The 16,877-nt window shown below is 44.4% G+C and overlaps 1 protein-coding gene and 3 non-coding genes across 4 annotated transcripts; 1 reads left to right on the top strand and 3 right to left on the bottom strand.

Annotated features, from left to right (window-relative positions):
• Positions 1-6,946: 6,946 nt before the first annotated feature.
• LOC130100891 (uncharacterized) lies at positions 6,947-16,081 on the bottom strand. Its single transcript, XM_056266542.1, has 5 exons — positions 15,540-16,081; positions 15,248-15,457; positions 14,996-15,147; positions 13,466-13,664; positions 6,947-7,038 (listed from the first exon to the last, which is right to left on the bottom strand). Exons 1-5 carry the CDS (start codon positions 16,054-16,056, stop codon positions 6,947-6,949), a joined length of 1,170 nt encoding a protein of 389 aa, XP_056122517.1. The 5' UTR covers positions 16,057-16,081.
• Positions 7,450-7,536, bottom strand: trnay-gua (transfer RNA tyrosine (anticodon GUA)). The gene is given in 2 exon segments: positions 7,450-7,485; positions 7,500-7,536. It is a non-coding gene; the product is annotated as a tRNA-Tyr (tRNA).
• trnae-uuc (transfer RNA glutamic acid (anticodon UUC)) lies at positions 7,662-7,733 on the bottom strand. Its single transcript has one exon. It is a non-coding gene; the product is annotated as a tRNA-Glu (tRNA).
• trnae-cuc (transfer RNA glutamic acid (anticodon CUC)) lies at positions 8,457-8,528 on the top strand. Its single transcript has one exon. It is a non-coding gene; the product is annotated as a tRNA-Glu (tRNA).
• Positions 16,082-16,877: the final 796 nt, after the last annotated feature.

Genomic DNA, 16,877 nt, shown 5'->3' with positions numbered 1-16,877 from the left:
TTTTTTTTTCATTTTTCCTGTGATTATGAACTTTGCAGTCTAACTTTCAATACATATTCGCATTGGAAAGCTTTGCTTGTGTTAATATTGTTGAACGTTAGATAGTTCTCCTGCCTCTAACTGTTTGTACTTGGCTTGAGTTTGATTCAAACAGGATTTGGATTAAAATTTAGAGTGAAGTCTCAGCTCAGACTCAGCCACTGTTTAACCCACTTGGAGGGAATTAAGCCATCTAATGGCCATCTCCTGCTAAGTCGGTTCACAGCTGTCGAGTCTCTTCACTCTCTCTTTGCAATTCTGTTTTGAATCACTTATTGCTACTTCTCTCTTTGGATTATTTCATAATTATTAATGATACCTTGCAGTAATCTTGATTTACTATCAGATATAATTCTGATCTTGAACTTCCTTTACACGCTTATTTGAATTTGGTTCAAACAACTTTGAATTTAAATTTAAATTAAGGTGGCTGATTCAACCAGGTTAACGACAGAGAGGAAGTGCGTCCCCTTGTGGCGAAAACCCACTACTACGGTACACCTCCTCCTGCATTCAGCCTGCTCTTTAGTTCTACCTTTCTCTCTTGATTATTTCATAATTATTAATGATACTTCATTGCTATCATTGGTGATTAGCGGATATTATTCTGATTTTCCTTTTAATTCTTCTTACATGCTTATTTAAATTTGATTTAACCTTCGTTGAATTTGATTTGAATTAAGTTTGTCCATTCAAGTCAGGTGGGCCACCACTGAGGAAGTACGTACCCTTGTGGCACAAACACGCTACGACAGCCTGCTTCCTCCGTGTTTCATCTGGCTTTCCTTATTCTCTATTTTCTCTTTTGGGTTAGGTCATTTTGATAATTACCAACATTATCATAATTTCCTTTTGTTTATTATTATTTAGTAAAGCCTTTGCCTTTATTTCTACACACATAATTACTCAATTTGGATAAACAAGAAAGCCTTAATTCACTTTAAGTTTCACTTGCTAAATCCTGTTCTGTATTTGTACGTAGAATTCCCTAGGGCACTGTGGTGATTCGACAGGCATCTCTGGTTGGTTTCCGGCAAGCTGGTTTGTCTGACCGGCGTTACCGACGCGGACCGTGAGTGAGTCTCGGACTTTTCTGTCTCTTTCCATTTGGTGCGACACATGAACTGTGTCATCAGCAATCTGGCACTCCAAAGTTGCAGATTGTTTGAGAGGAACGCACCTTGGTACAGATGAACAGAGAGGCCCGGGGACACAGCGGTTGAGTGTGGGGTCGACGGAAGGATTAACCACGACGCTGGCTCCAACCAGAGTGACCGCAAGTCACCCAGGCAAACTAAATAAGGTAAAACCCATCTGGATAGCAGGCTCAGGCCTCGTTATCCCCTGCAACACTCTTTGTGTTAGTATATCTCCCATTTCATTACAGACCTATTAATTTGTTTTGTTTCATTTTACTGCAATCTTTTCTATCTCGCTATTTTTCCGTTCTGTTGTGATTTGTTTCTTTCAGTTCACCTAGAAACAGAGCCTATGAGAGACACGAAGGACAGCTAAATAACAGATCAACCACTGAGCAGCTAGCGTCACCACGTGACTCCCTAGGCTGCCGCCCTGTCAAAATCTTTATTTAGGCTCTGCGCTGACCTACGCAAATTGTCCCAATCTAACTGTCTGCATCAGTTAGCCAAAATTCTCATAGACGGCATAGCCCGTATTAGCATAATTCGTTAACGGTAGAACGAACTTGCCTTGGTCTCTTTGTGTGTGTGCTGTGTTTCTCTCGCCCACAGTGAGCCAGTATGTCCCGTGCCTCCAGTCCCGCAGCCCACTGGGACAACCTCGACACATGGCTGACAGCCATGACAGCTACCTTCCTGCCCGAGGAAGCTGGTGACTCAGAGCCCCCGAGCCAAGAGCAGCTGGACGTCGACTTGGACAAGCTGATGGAACACGATCCAACCCAGAGCTACCAATACAAAGACTGGGCCAAAATCGTTGGACATCTCGCTCACACACTTGTCAACCAGGCACGGCTCAGCGAAAGACACGGCATCAACCTGGAGCAGGAAGCTGCAACGCTAAAGCTTCAAGTGGAGGAGGCCCGGAGGAACCAAACCCACGCTCAGTCTCGTCTGGACCAGCTACTCCTTGAGACCCACGAACAGCGCGGGAAAAAGGATACCACAGACCCAGAGCTACAAGAGGAAGTGGAAAGACTCCAAAAAGCCCTCTCTGATCTTCGTCTGGACACAGACCAAAGAAAGCAGTCGGAGAAAGAAACCAAAAAGGAACTCGACAAGAAACTCCGACATGGTGAAGCTCTCCTTGCAAGAGCAGAGACTGAATTAAAAGAAAGAGACACTAAAGCCAAGGCCTGCAAAAAACACTTTCAAGCGGCCCAAGCTAAAATCCACGAGCTTGTTCAGCAGAGACACAATCTCGAATACGAACTTGACATTGTCCGCACAGAGCTGAAACACTCGTATAGACTGCAGAGTGACCGGGAAGGGGAAACACACACCACAAAGTTTTCCCTGACCAGCCGTTCCGCATCTTTCAGCCAAGAGCTAAGAGCTGAAAAGGGGGGCGAAAGTCCACCGTTCAAGACACCACCAGCCAGCGCACAAGAACCCCCGCCAGCAGCAAGGAGGGGGGCCTTCAAGAGAACCCCTGCCCCTAACCACGGCACGGCCCCCAAAGAACTTGACAAGCTGGCCAGACACATCCCTACGTTCACTCCGAACCCTGCAGGAGGCCAGGACGTGCATGCCTACCTGCAAGACATTGACTTTCACTTACAAACTGTCACCAACGCGACCGCTTGGGACAGATTGTACCTGCTAAGAATTACGTCCAGTCGTGATGTGCGCAGCTTCCTTGACCGTCAAACAGAGACTATCAAAACGGACTACCAGCAGCTGCAACAAGCTTTGATCCGTGAATTCTCTGATCCAGAATCAGACCAAGGGTTGTTCACCGCCTTGGACCTACAGCAGGCCCGACTTGAAACCCCACAGACCTACTACAGCGGACTCCGACAAGCCTACTTCGGAGCACGGAACCAGCCCTATATGGAAGAGGATGTCAATTTCAGAACTTTGTTCCTTCGAAATCTGCATCCCACAGTGAGTCATCACTTAGGCATCCTGGCCTGTCCCCGTAGCATGTCTACCCAACAGCTACGAGACTTGGCCCACAAAGCTCACATTAAGCAAAATATTGTGTCCGAAAAGACTTTGAAAGACCACACAATCTACTCTGTCTCTGAACACTACTCAGAGCTGCCTCTAGAGGGCGCCCCACGACACCACAGCCCTTTTCACAGAGAGTCAGAACCGTTCCAGGCCAACAGAGGGCAGCACAACTGTGATGGTGCGGGTCCTAGACACCAGAGCGAGCGCTCTGAAAGATTCTGGGAAACCAGCCGGCGACCCAGAAATAGCCGACCCCCATCACCAAGAACCCCAAGCCCAGAAAACAGGCCATGGAGCCCCTCTCGACATGCCACCGACGAGCCCAGGTCTGAGCCCACATCAGATAGAAATCGTATGGCCCCGTCAGAGACGGCGGAGATCCTGAAGGTGCTGAAAGAGCTTCTTCACAGGAAACTTCACAAGGGACACAGGAAGGATGAGCCCGACGTCTTGTGTCTAAGCGTAATACCAAGCACCCTGAACACTGCTTGTCGGCCACAGGCCACAGAGCCAGCTGTCACATCACAAAGTGACAGCATCATCCAGCCACCTCAGCTGACAGCTGCACTTCCTGAGCATGACAGCACAGTTTCCCATAACTGGGTCCAACACCACAAAGGACCAGGAAAGGCTGTTTTGGTTAACTGCCTCCGCAGCGAACCACCCGAGACCAGCCCTAACCACCCATTGATCACCACAACAGCCCCAATGCCAAAACTTCTGGGGACCTTATTCGAAAAGGGGGTGGCCCGGAAACTGTTCCTTGCTGTCACGCTGGAAAAGGAGGTGAGGCTTGAAGCCCTGGTCGACACGGGCTCAGACCTCACTTTGATTTCAGCTGAACTTTTTGAAAGACTCAGATTCAAAGCTAAGAGACAAGATCGAACTCTCACATCTCAAACGTGTGAGCTGACTGTGCAGTCATACAGCCAGAGCGACATTCGGCTCGAACAGGTAGCTCTCATTCACCTGACAATTGGTCCTATGTGGTTAATCCACCCGGTGTACATCTCACCAATGGACACTTACCCACTTCTAATTGGCAAAGACCTGCAAGATCGCTTTGAGCCTTTACTGGACTTCAAACAGCTGAAAGTTTGGGCTCAAGTTCAGGAACCTCTCCCCCTCCCATCAGACAGGTCACCTGTGCCAGACTGTCAGGTCACAGAGGTCACGAGAACTCCCGCAGAGCCAGACTTCAAGGTCACCAAGGTCACGGGAACTCCCGCAGCCAGCCATGAAGACACAGCCTCAGCACCACATGAAGGTTTGAATTCGCTACCCTGCACCTTCCAGCTCACCAATGACAATTCAATGCCCACTATGAGAAACCACCTCTCATACCCCTCCAACCACCCACGCAAGGCGTCTGAACAAACAGACAACCAGTGCCCCAGACCACTGCAGTTCACCAAGCACATGCTGCGTGCACGGGACAACTTTACGTGTTCTGCACCTGGTGACATTACTGCGCCACAGCTTGTGATGCCACAGTGCAAAAGGGGGGTCATGCCAGTGTATGCCCACGATGCACCATGTGCTGCCAACCGCAGCACTGAGATCTGTCCTCCCTTTCTCTCTCCCTCTCCCCTTTGTCTTTTGCAGGACGCTGTTGTGGTTCTTCATCCGGTGCCTCCAGCCAACCAGAGGACAGCCGCAATCGGACATCTCACCAGGTCCGGCAGCAGGCATCGTCCGGAGAGAACAACCGGGAATCCTGATCACCAAGCACAGGACCCACACCCAGAAAGTGTGTGTTCGACGCGACCCACGCAACGTCTACAGAGCACCTCACCCCAGCACGACACTGTCACCCGTGTCACCTTGCTCAACCAGAGCATGTGGAGTCGAGTACTGAAAGGTGCCATCCCAGCTAATTGACATTGCTCCTATCGATACAGCCCTCCGAGCTTTGTCTCGACTACCCATTCTGACTACCTCACCTGTTGTCCAAGCCTGGACCGCAGCCGACACTGCACTGTGTACCTCTATGGTAGTCAGACACACCCTGACACTGGGCTTGGCCTTCATCCTATACAGGAGACTGAACGAGATGCAAACATCTTCAGCCAAGCTCACGAAAGGTTTCGGACGAAACCCGCAAAAAGGGGGTGCCAAGTCAGAGACCAGGCCAGAGGCAGCTTCGAACCTCATAGAGCTGAATCCTCAGCCCTAATAACCACCTGCTGCATGAGTCATGATTCACCTGCCATCCGCCCATTGTGATGTGTCGTCCGATGATGTCCACAAAGGGACGTCATCGGACGAAAAGGGGGACTGTAAGGTATCTGGGGTAAATCATTGACTCTGTCCTGAACGCAAATAAAGCACATTCTTCCTAAAACCCAAAGTTTTTAGGATTAATGAAAATTACTGGACTTTGGTGCCAACAAGTCTGCTCCTAACACTTTTACGACCCTGGAACACTCGCCAGAGACTAACCCTGCATTCTCCCACTCACGTAGTCCAAGATTCAAAGGAATTCCAGAGAACCCCCCCCTGTTGGGTGCTCAATGCACGCAGATACAAACACACACACATATATGAACTTTTACTACTCTCCTCATTTAAAGACATTTACTGAGGTATATTTGATATGTTGTTATGTTTGTCGATTGCCCAGGTCCTATGAAGGGACCTATGAGTGTGTGTTAGTTTAAAACAAACTAAAAGGGCAGTTAATTATGCTTTTAATGTAACTTTGCAATATAACTCTCCTTAAATGTCTTTCTTCCTATGTTCAGAATCCTTGTGAGCTGACAAGGTCATTTATGTAATTGAACAAGCCATAAAATGTATTTTACTATGTTTTACCATCTTTGAAATGATTCTGAACAAATTCTGACTGATCGTAAAACCTGTGAATGCGGCCATAATTTAGCTTTGACAAGACAAAGAGAATTTTGCCGCCAAGAGTTTCGTTGAATGTCATTGGCCAGTTCGCACCTCAGAGGTGTGGACTCCAGTTCCTTTAAAGAGAACTGGACTCGCTCTTCCTGTGCTCTGTCTTCCCTCTCTGGCCGGTACCCCTGTCTTCCCTCTCTGGCTGGTACCCTGGACTGCTCTTCCTCCAACATGTGACACGCGCTTGACTCTCTCGCTCGCTCGTACTCTGGACTCTCCCTTCCTTCATCATGTGACTCCTTGGTCCATCGGGACCTCGTGTTCATGCGATGACCCATCTTTCCTTTGTTTGTCTAGTTCAGTTTTATTTTCCTTTTTGTATTCTCCTTTGTTCATTCTCACCAGCGAGTGAAATGAACTTAGTTTGAATCATTTCTTTGGCAACACCTTCAACAGACGATTTGAACATCCCGCCACACGGGCGCGCCGGAAAGGACCTCTGACCGGGTCCGGAACACACGCACACACACACGAGAGAACATGATCAGCAAGTATTCGTTTCTTACCGAGATCTAAATATTGCTAAGATTGCCTGCCCTAATTAGGGTACGATTTGACTCTAAGTTGTCTCTCTTAACGGTTCTGTGTCTGATGAATTTTGCCAAACTCACCAGCTCTCTCCCTCTCTTTCTATATGCATTCTCCTTCCTCGATGTTTTATTGTGTTTGTAAATACATTTATTCCTTGTAACGTTTATTAACCGTATACGTAATCACCTTTATTAAATACATATATTAATTGATTGATTCTGCCTGTGCTCATACTTCAAATCACTTAAATGTTTCGATCAGCTACAAGCTTTGAAATGGTATAATACTTTAAATAGTATTGTGACAAAACAGGAAAGCTATCTTTTACGGCCGTAAAGATCGTCTTTTCCTGCGAGTCTCTTAAAGGTAATTTCTCTGTGGAAATTGATGAAGATCCATGACCAGTTTGCTGGACAAACAGAATATTCGATACTAATTAATTCCATTGAGGAGTATCCTGAGAATCTATATATTCTAGACAATTTGTATGTGAATATTGAATTATAATTCGTTATGATTTGATTATTGATAAATAAAATTGATCTATCTTGCCGATCTGTATGAATAATTGATTATAAATCCATTGTATTCAGTCGTTCATAACAGATTGGCGACGTAACCCCCTTTGCCGGGTGATTTTTAACATGTATTGTTATCTGGGTCAAACCCGTATCAATAGTTATTAATTTGTAATTACTAAATATTGAATACATATTCCCCAATGGCCCAAATACTTTACGATTGCAAAATGCTGCAACTCAAGCGCTGACAGCCTCGTCGAGAAGCATGGCCAATGAAATGTTTGCTTGTGAAAAAGACCTCCTTCGAGCCGGAGTCGAACCAGCGACCTAAGGATTGCCAATTTGCCACCTACAGTCCTCCGCTCTACCAGCTGAGCTATCGAAGGCACACCGGTTAGGGACAGAACCTAAACCTATCAGGTTTCGTAAGCTCCAACTGCCGGCCAAAAGTGCTAGTGGCACAGAGAGACGTCCTGGCTGTTTCCATAAGTGAAGCAAAGACAACACGAACTTCCCATACCGGGAGTCGAACCCGGGCCGCCTGGGTGAAAACCAGGAATCCTGACCGCTAGACCATATGGGAACTTCCTCAAGCCTCGAGCAGGCCCTTTGGCTTTTAGTGTGTGACCGCCCCCCTTTAAGAATATGGGAATGATCCGAAGGGATTGTTTACTGAATTCAATTTCATCAGGCTCATCGGAGGGAGCTCTCATTTGCCTCGCCCAGGGGGTTCAGTTTCCTCCCATTCCTGTGCTGGCATAATAGACACTATAAACTGGTCGCAAAGCAAGGTCCTTGTTACAGTACCCATGCAATGCATCTGAAAAGACGCATGGTATTGTATGGTAACCGTTATCCCACTGACAAAGCAGCCTATTGTTGGACTGTCAATTTAAAATATTATTCAACTAATCCAATAATAATAATAACAAAAACTATGCACACGACTTGTTGGTGTCCGACTGGGCAGAGGCCTGTCATGACATCTACTTTATCTCATGCCATCAACAGGCCTGGAGCCAACGTCAGGAAGGGGTCTGATGAGGAGCCTGCTATAAAAAGCTTCAAGTTGGAGGCGTCACATGTTGGGGATCTTGGTTGCTTTGTTTTCATGGCAAGTTGTGGTGCTGTTAGGATATTCCTACAGAGCCTGTGACAGTTTCTCAGTGGAATAACTGTGATCCAGGGTCAGAGAAGTATCCTCTCCTGAAGGAAAATTCAAGCCTTAGTGGTCTTGCTTGAGCAGTTGCTGCAAAATCTGGTAGAGGCACACAGCCAGGCTTGACGGGAAAGAGTCAGCAGACCTTCCCTGGTGGTCTAGTGGTTAGGATTCGGCGCTCTCACCGCCGTGGCCTGGGTTCGATTCCCGGTCAGGGAATGAGCTTTTGCCCTCCAGCGGCGGTCGCGATTGCAAAATGCTGGACTACCAACTCAAGCGCTGACAGCCTCGTCGAGAAGCATGGCCAATGAAATGTTTGCTTGTGAAAAAGACCTCCTTCGAGCCGGAGTCGAACCAAGATTTATTTAGTGCAATATAAGGGATGCAGTTCAGCTTGCAGGCAATTAACCATTTATTTAATTATTAACACATTGCATTTAAATTTTTTCTTCTTTTGATCAAAAGGAGGTACTGAACCACATTTTTAGGGACTTCCCAATTATCTAACTTTATAAACACTCTGCATTGATGACCCAGTATTATCAAATGGTAGAATGGAAGAACATTTAGTGTACTGATATATTGCAGGAGTATCTAACAGAGATGGGGGACTCGAGTCACATGACTTGACTCGAGTCAGACTCGAGTCGCAAATTTAAGGACTTGAGACTTGCTTGACTAAATTAAGAAAATGACTCGACTTGACTTTGACTTGAGATCCAATGACTTGAGACTTGACTTGACTTGAACTGTATGACTCGAGAATGACTTGATATACATTTTTATATAAATCATCGCAACATCCATTGATAAACAAAATGAAAGCAACGGAACCATTGACGTCAGTCATCAGATTCTGCGCGATTGCGTGACGCTGCACAAGCCCAGAAAAACATAGCCTACATCGCGGTGAGCGCGCTAAAAACAAAAACATCTCCCTGCATCGTTTCTTTTTGGATATAAACACTAGAAAATGACCATATTCATGCAAGAAGATTTGTTGTACGCATAATAACTGGCAATGGATATCGGACGACCATCACAACCTCGAACAGTCGAACTTCATTCACCACGTCTAAAAGTAGGCTAAGCTATGGCTTGTTTAACCTGTTTGTTATAGTTAATTTGACTATCTTTAAATCTAGAGAGAATACTATTGGTCAAAACAGCATGCCTCTTTATACACAATTATGTTTTCAAATGTAGCTTAATGTTGTCAATATTCAAATGATAATTAATGTCGGTATATGTTTTGTATAACATTTGCCACATTTCTTTTTAAATCATGCTTTAAAGCCAAAAATGTTGTTCTTTCCAATGACGAAAAACAATATAGAAAACTTAGTTTTGTCGTTTATGTTTCTCTTAATGTTATCAGGGGGTTGGTGGCAAAAAATGCCAGCAGAATTACAGTTTTTTACAATCACTTTGCTACTATTTTCAGAACCTTGATGTCATTTTTCAAAACTCTAGACACAAAACTCAAAACGATAATCACTTGTAACACAGGCTGTCTAATGTTCAAAACATTGCATTGCGCATTCACATCTTTAAAGAAATCTTGCACTTGCACAATCATTGGTTCAAAAAACAAATTAACTGTGAAATACCATTGAAACATAACTATAGATCACCCACACACAAGCAACCGATAGTTTCACTGTGTCATTGTTCGTACAATCATTAAATATTGTAGAGCAAAATAGGTGATACAGGTTTCATTATGGTACTACATGTACAGTAAATACATCTCTGTAAAAGTACTGCAGTAGTAGAGAGAATATTACAGACACAGTGGAATCATTGTGAACAAAGTTTGTAATATATTGATGCAAAACACTACAGTACAATCACAACATGGTTTTTTGAATCAAAGCAAAAATAATTAGCTATGAAATAGAAAAGAAAAGACAGTACTGTAAAACATCAAATGCAGTGTTCCTCAACTTGCTGTAAGAAACTAAACAGGAGTGATTACTGTACTTCTACACTGTCATCAACTCTGTGTTGTGGATTTGGCCACAGGTTCTCATCTACATCACAATGGATGTTGGAAAATGACATCTTGGAAAAAACCTTTGGCATGGCGAGTCCAGGCCTGACACTGCTCTGCTGTGATTGGCAGAATTGGACACGCAGTTACAAGGGCCTGCATCTATACAGTACTGTACTGTCAATACTGTACATAGTCTGAAAAGGTGGTACAGTATTTGGCACCATAGACACAGTGTCTGATGAAGCATTACAGTATGATAAAATATTAGGCTACATCCATGGATATTGTAGTCTAATTGGTTCATGCCATGCTAATTGGTGACAATGAATCTCATTATCTTGAAACTTTCATGATTTACTGTAAACATGAAGATTGTGTGTCTGTTTCCATACAACTATGCATTAAGAGTAATGCAACAGTTACTTATCATTTTGAGCAGTTGTATCAATTGATAGTTAGATCATTGTAAGGAAATGAATAGACACTCATTTGAAATGTAATCTGTGAATTGCCTTTTGAAATAGTAGTACTTTGATGTTAAGTTGTGTCATATTGAACAGGTGATCTTTGTTGAATGAACAAATGATCTAAGTTTTATGTGTATTGTATCCAAGCAATTGAGAAAAGGGTTAGAGTTTTGAAAAATGTGCTTTTTGATCATTGGTTGTGAGTTTTGTGTCTAGAGTTGTGAAAAATGACATCAAGGTTCTGAAAATAGTAACAAAGTGATTGTAAAAAACTGTTATATGCACCCAAAATTCAAAATGTGGCGGAAAAATGGCCCTAGTATGAGTTATTTTCATAATTATAACATATATAAAAAAATATTTCCAGATTATTGGCGCGATTGCAAATGTGATGATTTTATAAAACAGTTCAGTAAACAAAGAGTGAATATTGTGATGTGACATTTTAGACATAATATTCCAAATATTTTCTGTTTTTGCTCTATTTCTCCAATGACAATAGTTCCAAACAAGCCACAGAAAGAGTTATGCGTATTTGTGATTCAGTGACCTAGTTGCTTAGTTCCAGAACGAATCTGTCATTTTGAACAAATCAGTTGACTGCTTCTATGACTCGTACATTAAGACGGTGATTTGCCGCCACCTATTGGCGGTTTTAGCTTCATAATAGGCTAAATGCCAACGGCTGTTACATAACTTATATAAAGGGGATGCCAGTTTGAAGAATGCCATTTGGTGGCATAGGAACCATTATACTTGAATTGTGAATTGTTTAATACCTTTTAATGGTCTTCTGCAATGTTTGAGGCATATTTATTTTTTCATGCTTTAATGTTGGCCTAATTTCAGTTACATTTACATTTTAGGCTATGTAGTTTGAAATTGTATTTATTTTTTATTTTTTAGATTTTTATTGTAGTAACCACTCAGCTGTATGTGGAAATGCATATTTAAAAAAAATGTTGCAAATAAAACCATAGTCCACAACTTATGTAGTTTTAACTTATTTTAATATATAAATTCAGTGAAATCATCAAACGTTTGTATGACTTGCCAGTGACTTGTGACCCAAGCTACGACTTGACTTGACTTGCTTGACATAAGGCAGTGACTTGACTTGACTTGCTTGCTTTTATAAAAAATTGACTTGGACTTGCTTGAGACTCGAAGGTTAAGACTTGAGACTTGCTTGTGACTTGCACATGTGTGACTTACTCCCACCTCTGGTATCTAATAATGATTAATAGTAAACTACCACCTATTACTGTAACCTTGATTTAAAAAATAAATAAACAGTATGGGCATTCTGCATGTATCTCTTCTTTTATGTAATTTGACTTCGAACACTCCACCTAAGCCTGCTATATCACATCACTGTCACTATCAGCCATTAACAAAACAATAAACATAAAACAGATCAATAAAATATTTAAAAAATATTTTTTATTCTTTTCACGTCGAAATATAAAACATATAATGTACACTTTATAATATACATACAAATATACAACATTCAAAAAAATATGTACAAACAAATCACGTTTGGTATGGTATTTAAAATAAATCACTATTTACAAGTAAAAAGAAAACAAACAAACAGAACTGAACTATATACAACCCATTAACCTAGAACAAATACAACAGTTTGTGTATATGTTGTGGGCAGCACAATGAATCACAATCAAATTGAATAAAAAAAAAATAAATAAAAAAAAAATCAAATAAAAATGCAATTATTTCTGTATTAGTTTTGCAAAACAACTAAATATTTTACTATAATAAAAACAAAATCTTCACAACATAAAATACAATGATGTACTATTTTCTCATCATTCTAAGCCACTGCTCTTTGGTTAGGGTCTCCCTGTTTGGGCAGTAAATTCTGCCTTTGAACTGGCTATGGCCAGTGTCTGTGGTGCGTGGCTCTCCACATTTAGTGCATCTGTTGGATGTGACTGTTCTAGTGTATTTACGCTTTTCTTTTTGTGGAGTGTCTTGCATTTGACAAGGGCCAGTTGTGCTCTCAGAATGTGGTGTGCAAACTCTACTGGGTGCAGTGGTCTGGGGTGGCGGCAGAAGCAGAATGCTACTTGCTGTTGTGGTTGGTGGCACTATTAGTGGCATGTAAAAAACTCCTGGCTGAGCTGTATGTTGTTTTGGCTGTATGGTTCTCAGCTCAGCTCTATCTTTGACAACTAGCTTGGTTTTTGCCAACCCAGCCGTGTCAGGTGGCATGTTGTAAGTGTGTTCATGCATGTGTGGTGTGACTTGAGTGGGCCTAGTGTTTACTGGGAGTAGTGATTCACTGGCAACAGGGCGTTCATCAGGCAGGACCAACCCTTGCATCAGAATTGCAACTTCTTGTGCCTTGAATCTTTTGTTATGCCACTGTATCAACGTGGTCTGATTTACAGTAACAAGTTGCAGAGTTGTATCTTTCATAATAATGCCTTTGATTAAAATGAGCTGTCGAATCTTTTTATAATCATTTAGAATTAGTGACCATCTTGAAAGGGTTTGGTGTCCAATTTTCTTGGGGCTATTATGAATGTTGCACAATCTGATAAATATTGTTTCTACAAGACGGCTGCAGTTTGGCCACTGAGCAGCTGAACCAGTAGAACCAAGTACACACCTTTTTGTGCTTTCAACTCCTGCAAATACAGCCTTCTTTTTCGGAGACCTAAACCGACCAGTGAGCAGTCTCTCCTGATGTCGAGCAGCGTAAGAAATCCGGTCCTTATCGTGTTGCTCCAAGTTCTGCCAAAGACCCACAATGGTGCTGGCCTGCTGATTGGTAAGAGTGAGGCCTTTTTCATTTCTTAGCTCCACCAAGTATTCCGCAAGCTCATCAACACGATCCATTCCTGCCAAACTCTGTTCATCCACGGCCTAGGAGGAAGTATTACATTAGATTTGAAGTATTTCAAGAAGCATACTGGTATTTCTCTTACAACTTGCTCTGAAGATGTAGATTGTCCAGGTAACCCAGACGGGACCCCCAGCAGGTGAGTGGACTGGACAGGAGGAGCAGACACATGTTGGACCCCCAGCAGGTGAGCGGACTGGACAGGAGGAGCAGACCAATGTTGGACCCCCAGCAGGTGAGTGGACTGGACAGGAGGAGCAGACGCATGTTGGACCCCCAGCAGGTGAGTGGACTGGACAGGAGGAGCAGACGCATGTTGGACCCCCAGCAGGTGAGTGGACTGGACAGGAGGAGCAGGTGCAGACGGGACCCCCAGCAGGTGAGTGGACTGGACAGGAGGAGCGGGTGCAGATGGGACCCCCAGCAGGTGAGTGGACTGGACAGGAGGAGCAGACGCATGTTGGACCCCCAGCAGGTGAGTGGACTGGACAGGAGGAGCAGACGCATGTTGGACCCCCAGCAGGTGAGTGGACTGGACAGGAGGAGCAGACGCATGTTGGACCCCCAGCAGGTGAGTGGACTGGACAGGAGGAGCAGGTGCAGACGGGACCCCCAGCAGGTGAGTGGACTGGACAGGAGGAGCGGGTGCAGATGGGACCCCCAGCAGGTGAGTGGACTGGACAGGAGGAGCAGACGCATGTTGGACCCCCAGCAGGTGAGTGGACTGGACAGGAGGAGCAGACGCATGTTGGACCCCCAGCAGGTGAGTGGACTGGACAGGAGGAGCAGACGCATGTTGGACCCCCAGCAGGTGAGTGGACTGGACAGGAGGAGCAGACGCATGTTGGACCCCCAGCAGGTGAGTGGACTGGACAGGAGGAGCAGATGCATGTTGGACCCCCAGCAGGTGAGTGGACTGGACAGGAGGAGCGGGTGCAGATGGGACCCCCAGCAGGTGAGTGGACTGGACAGGAGGAGCGGGTGCAGATGGGACCCCCAGCAGGTGAGTGGACTGGACAGGAGGAGCAGACGCATGTTGGACCCCCAGCAGGTGAGTGGACTGGACAGGAGGAGCAGACGCATGTTGGACCCCCAGCAGGTGAGTGGACTGGACAGGAGGAGCAGACGCATGTTGGACCCCCAGCAGGTGAGTGGACTGGACAGGAGGAGCAGATGCATGTTGGACCCCCAGCAGGTGAGTGGACTGGACAGGAGGAGCGGGTGCAGATGGGACCCCCAGCAGGTGAGTGGACTGGACAGGAGGAGCGGACTGACCAGAAAGCTCAGGAGCACAAGAAGCAGGTAGCACTGAGATCATATCAGATGTGTCCAAAAGTAAATCGGCAAGAGTGACCTCAATATGTTCAAGTTCTTCAAAGCCCTCATCAGTCTCTACTGGCTCTTCCAACTGCTCCAGCAATGTATTTGCCTCCTCGGAGTCTGGCGCCATACACTGTAGAGGTTCATTGTTCTGCCTCAACAGGTACTGCACTCCAATCAGTTCACCTGAAAATGCAAAACCAATATTGAAAAAAAAAAAAAAAAAAACTACATAGAAACAGAGAAAGAACTATGAGCATAAACATACAATATTAAATATGAATACCTGTGTACTTTGCGGGTGGTGTAAAAGAAGGAATCAGCTTCCTGCCAAAAACCTTCTCATAATCTTTATTCACGCTGTGAACCAGCTCGCCCGAGTATGTGCGCAGGCCCGAGGTCTCTGCCTCCAGAGCAGCTGCTGCCCTGTTGTGGTTCCAGCGATGTAGCCCATCTAGTAGGTAGATCTGGAAGTTGAGCGAGTTTGCACTGTTTCCTAAAGTAAACACAAAAAAACGGCAAAAAGGAATAAGGTCAAGTATTTCTGTTAAACATAAACATTATTGAGTTGCACGTACCTGGAATGAACCGGTTTAAGTGACAGTGGAATGACTCCAAAGATGTAGAACCTCTGGCACAGCGCAGTGTCTGCAGTTGCACTCCTCCCTTGGTGATGGTGCCAGTCTGTGTGTACAGCGCCACACCAGGTGGGTCCTGAATGCACTTAACATGTCTCTTCTGAACACGCCAGATGTGCTGCATTCTGATGGGGTCCAGAAGAGGAACACCAAGGGCATCCTTACCCTTGTCACTGATGAGCTCACTGATGAGCTGATCCAACAGCCGGATGGTTTGGTCTTCTCCACGAGTCCTCCTCCTGCAGTGCAGCTCTAACTCTTCTTTTTTTATGTGCCGATCTAGCTGCTTCTCCGTCAGAGCCATCAGGCCTTGCTCTTTTAGCTGTGCTCTTTTTGCCTCTCTCAACTTGTTGACATCAGCAGCATCCCACTCAAAAATACATGCTGATATGCGAGCCATGAAAGTGGGATAGAGCTGGTGTGCATCAGTGGTGCATCCCACAGCCAGGCGTCGCATATAGTGCCAGATGTCGAGGCGAACAATCAAGTTAGGCCATCCAGCAAATCTGGCCTTCAGCTTGGTCTCACCCACATCCTTGCAGCAGCCACAGTCCACATAGAGAGCAACAGGAGGGTCTACACCTGCAGCTTTATACCTGCGAGAAATAATTATCAAAAATAATTAAAGAATTTCATCATCAAACAACAGTAAATTACAAATGCAAATTGTAAATAGTAAATTCTAAACTAAGGACAAGTTAAATTACATGTAAGTGAAAATGTATTACAGGTAACATACCTGTCTACCAAGCCAGCTGCCATAAGATCCAAACCTGGTCCCTCACCAGCAGTCAAGACACTGATGAGCACTTGACCCATCTCGTTACCAACGGATGTCAGCCACTGTGCAGTGCCTTTTGCCGGTCCTGAGAGCTTTTTAGTGATCTAAAACAAACATATATATTAAACCAATAGTAGCAACACCTTCAGTGGTTCTATTGCATTAATATAGAGCTTATGCGTGTAATGTCCTAAAAAAAAATAGTGGTTATCTCTGCAATGTTATTCTTGTTTTCATCTTTGAAATGTCCCTCAATTTGACATTCCATCTTATGTTATTGTTTAAGTTGTTCATTCATTTGAGGTTCCATTTCTATTTAGATTTAAATATAAATAGAATTTGCATAACCTCAATACAATAATAATTAAAGATGTACCTTTCTGGTGGAATCCAGTTTTAAGATGGATCCATAAGTGGAGGTGATACTAGCCTTGATATCCTCCAGCCTGAACAGGATGTCTTGGCTGTACACCACTGAAAGCCACTTATAGCTGGGA

This window comes from Rhinichthys klamathensis, unplaced genomic scaffold (genome assembly GCF_029890125.1).
Source record: "Rhinichthys klamathensis goyatoka isolate OS25496 unplaced genomic scaffold, OSU_Roscu_1.1 h1tg000249l_1, whole genome shotgun sequence".
NCBI lineage: Eukaryota > Metazoa > Chordata > Actinopteri > Cypriniformes > Leuciscidae > Rhinichthys > Rhinichthys klamathensis.
The sequence above is the reverse complement of the archived record's forward strand: the minus strand, read 5'-3'. Positions and strand labels throughout refer to the sequence as shown.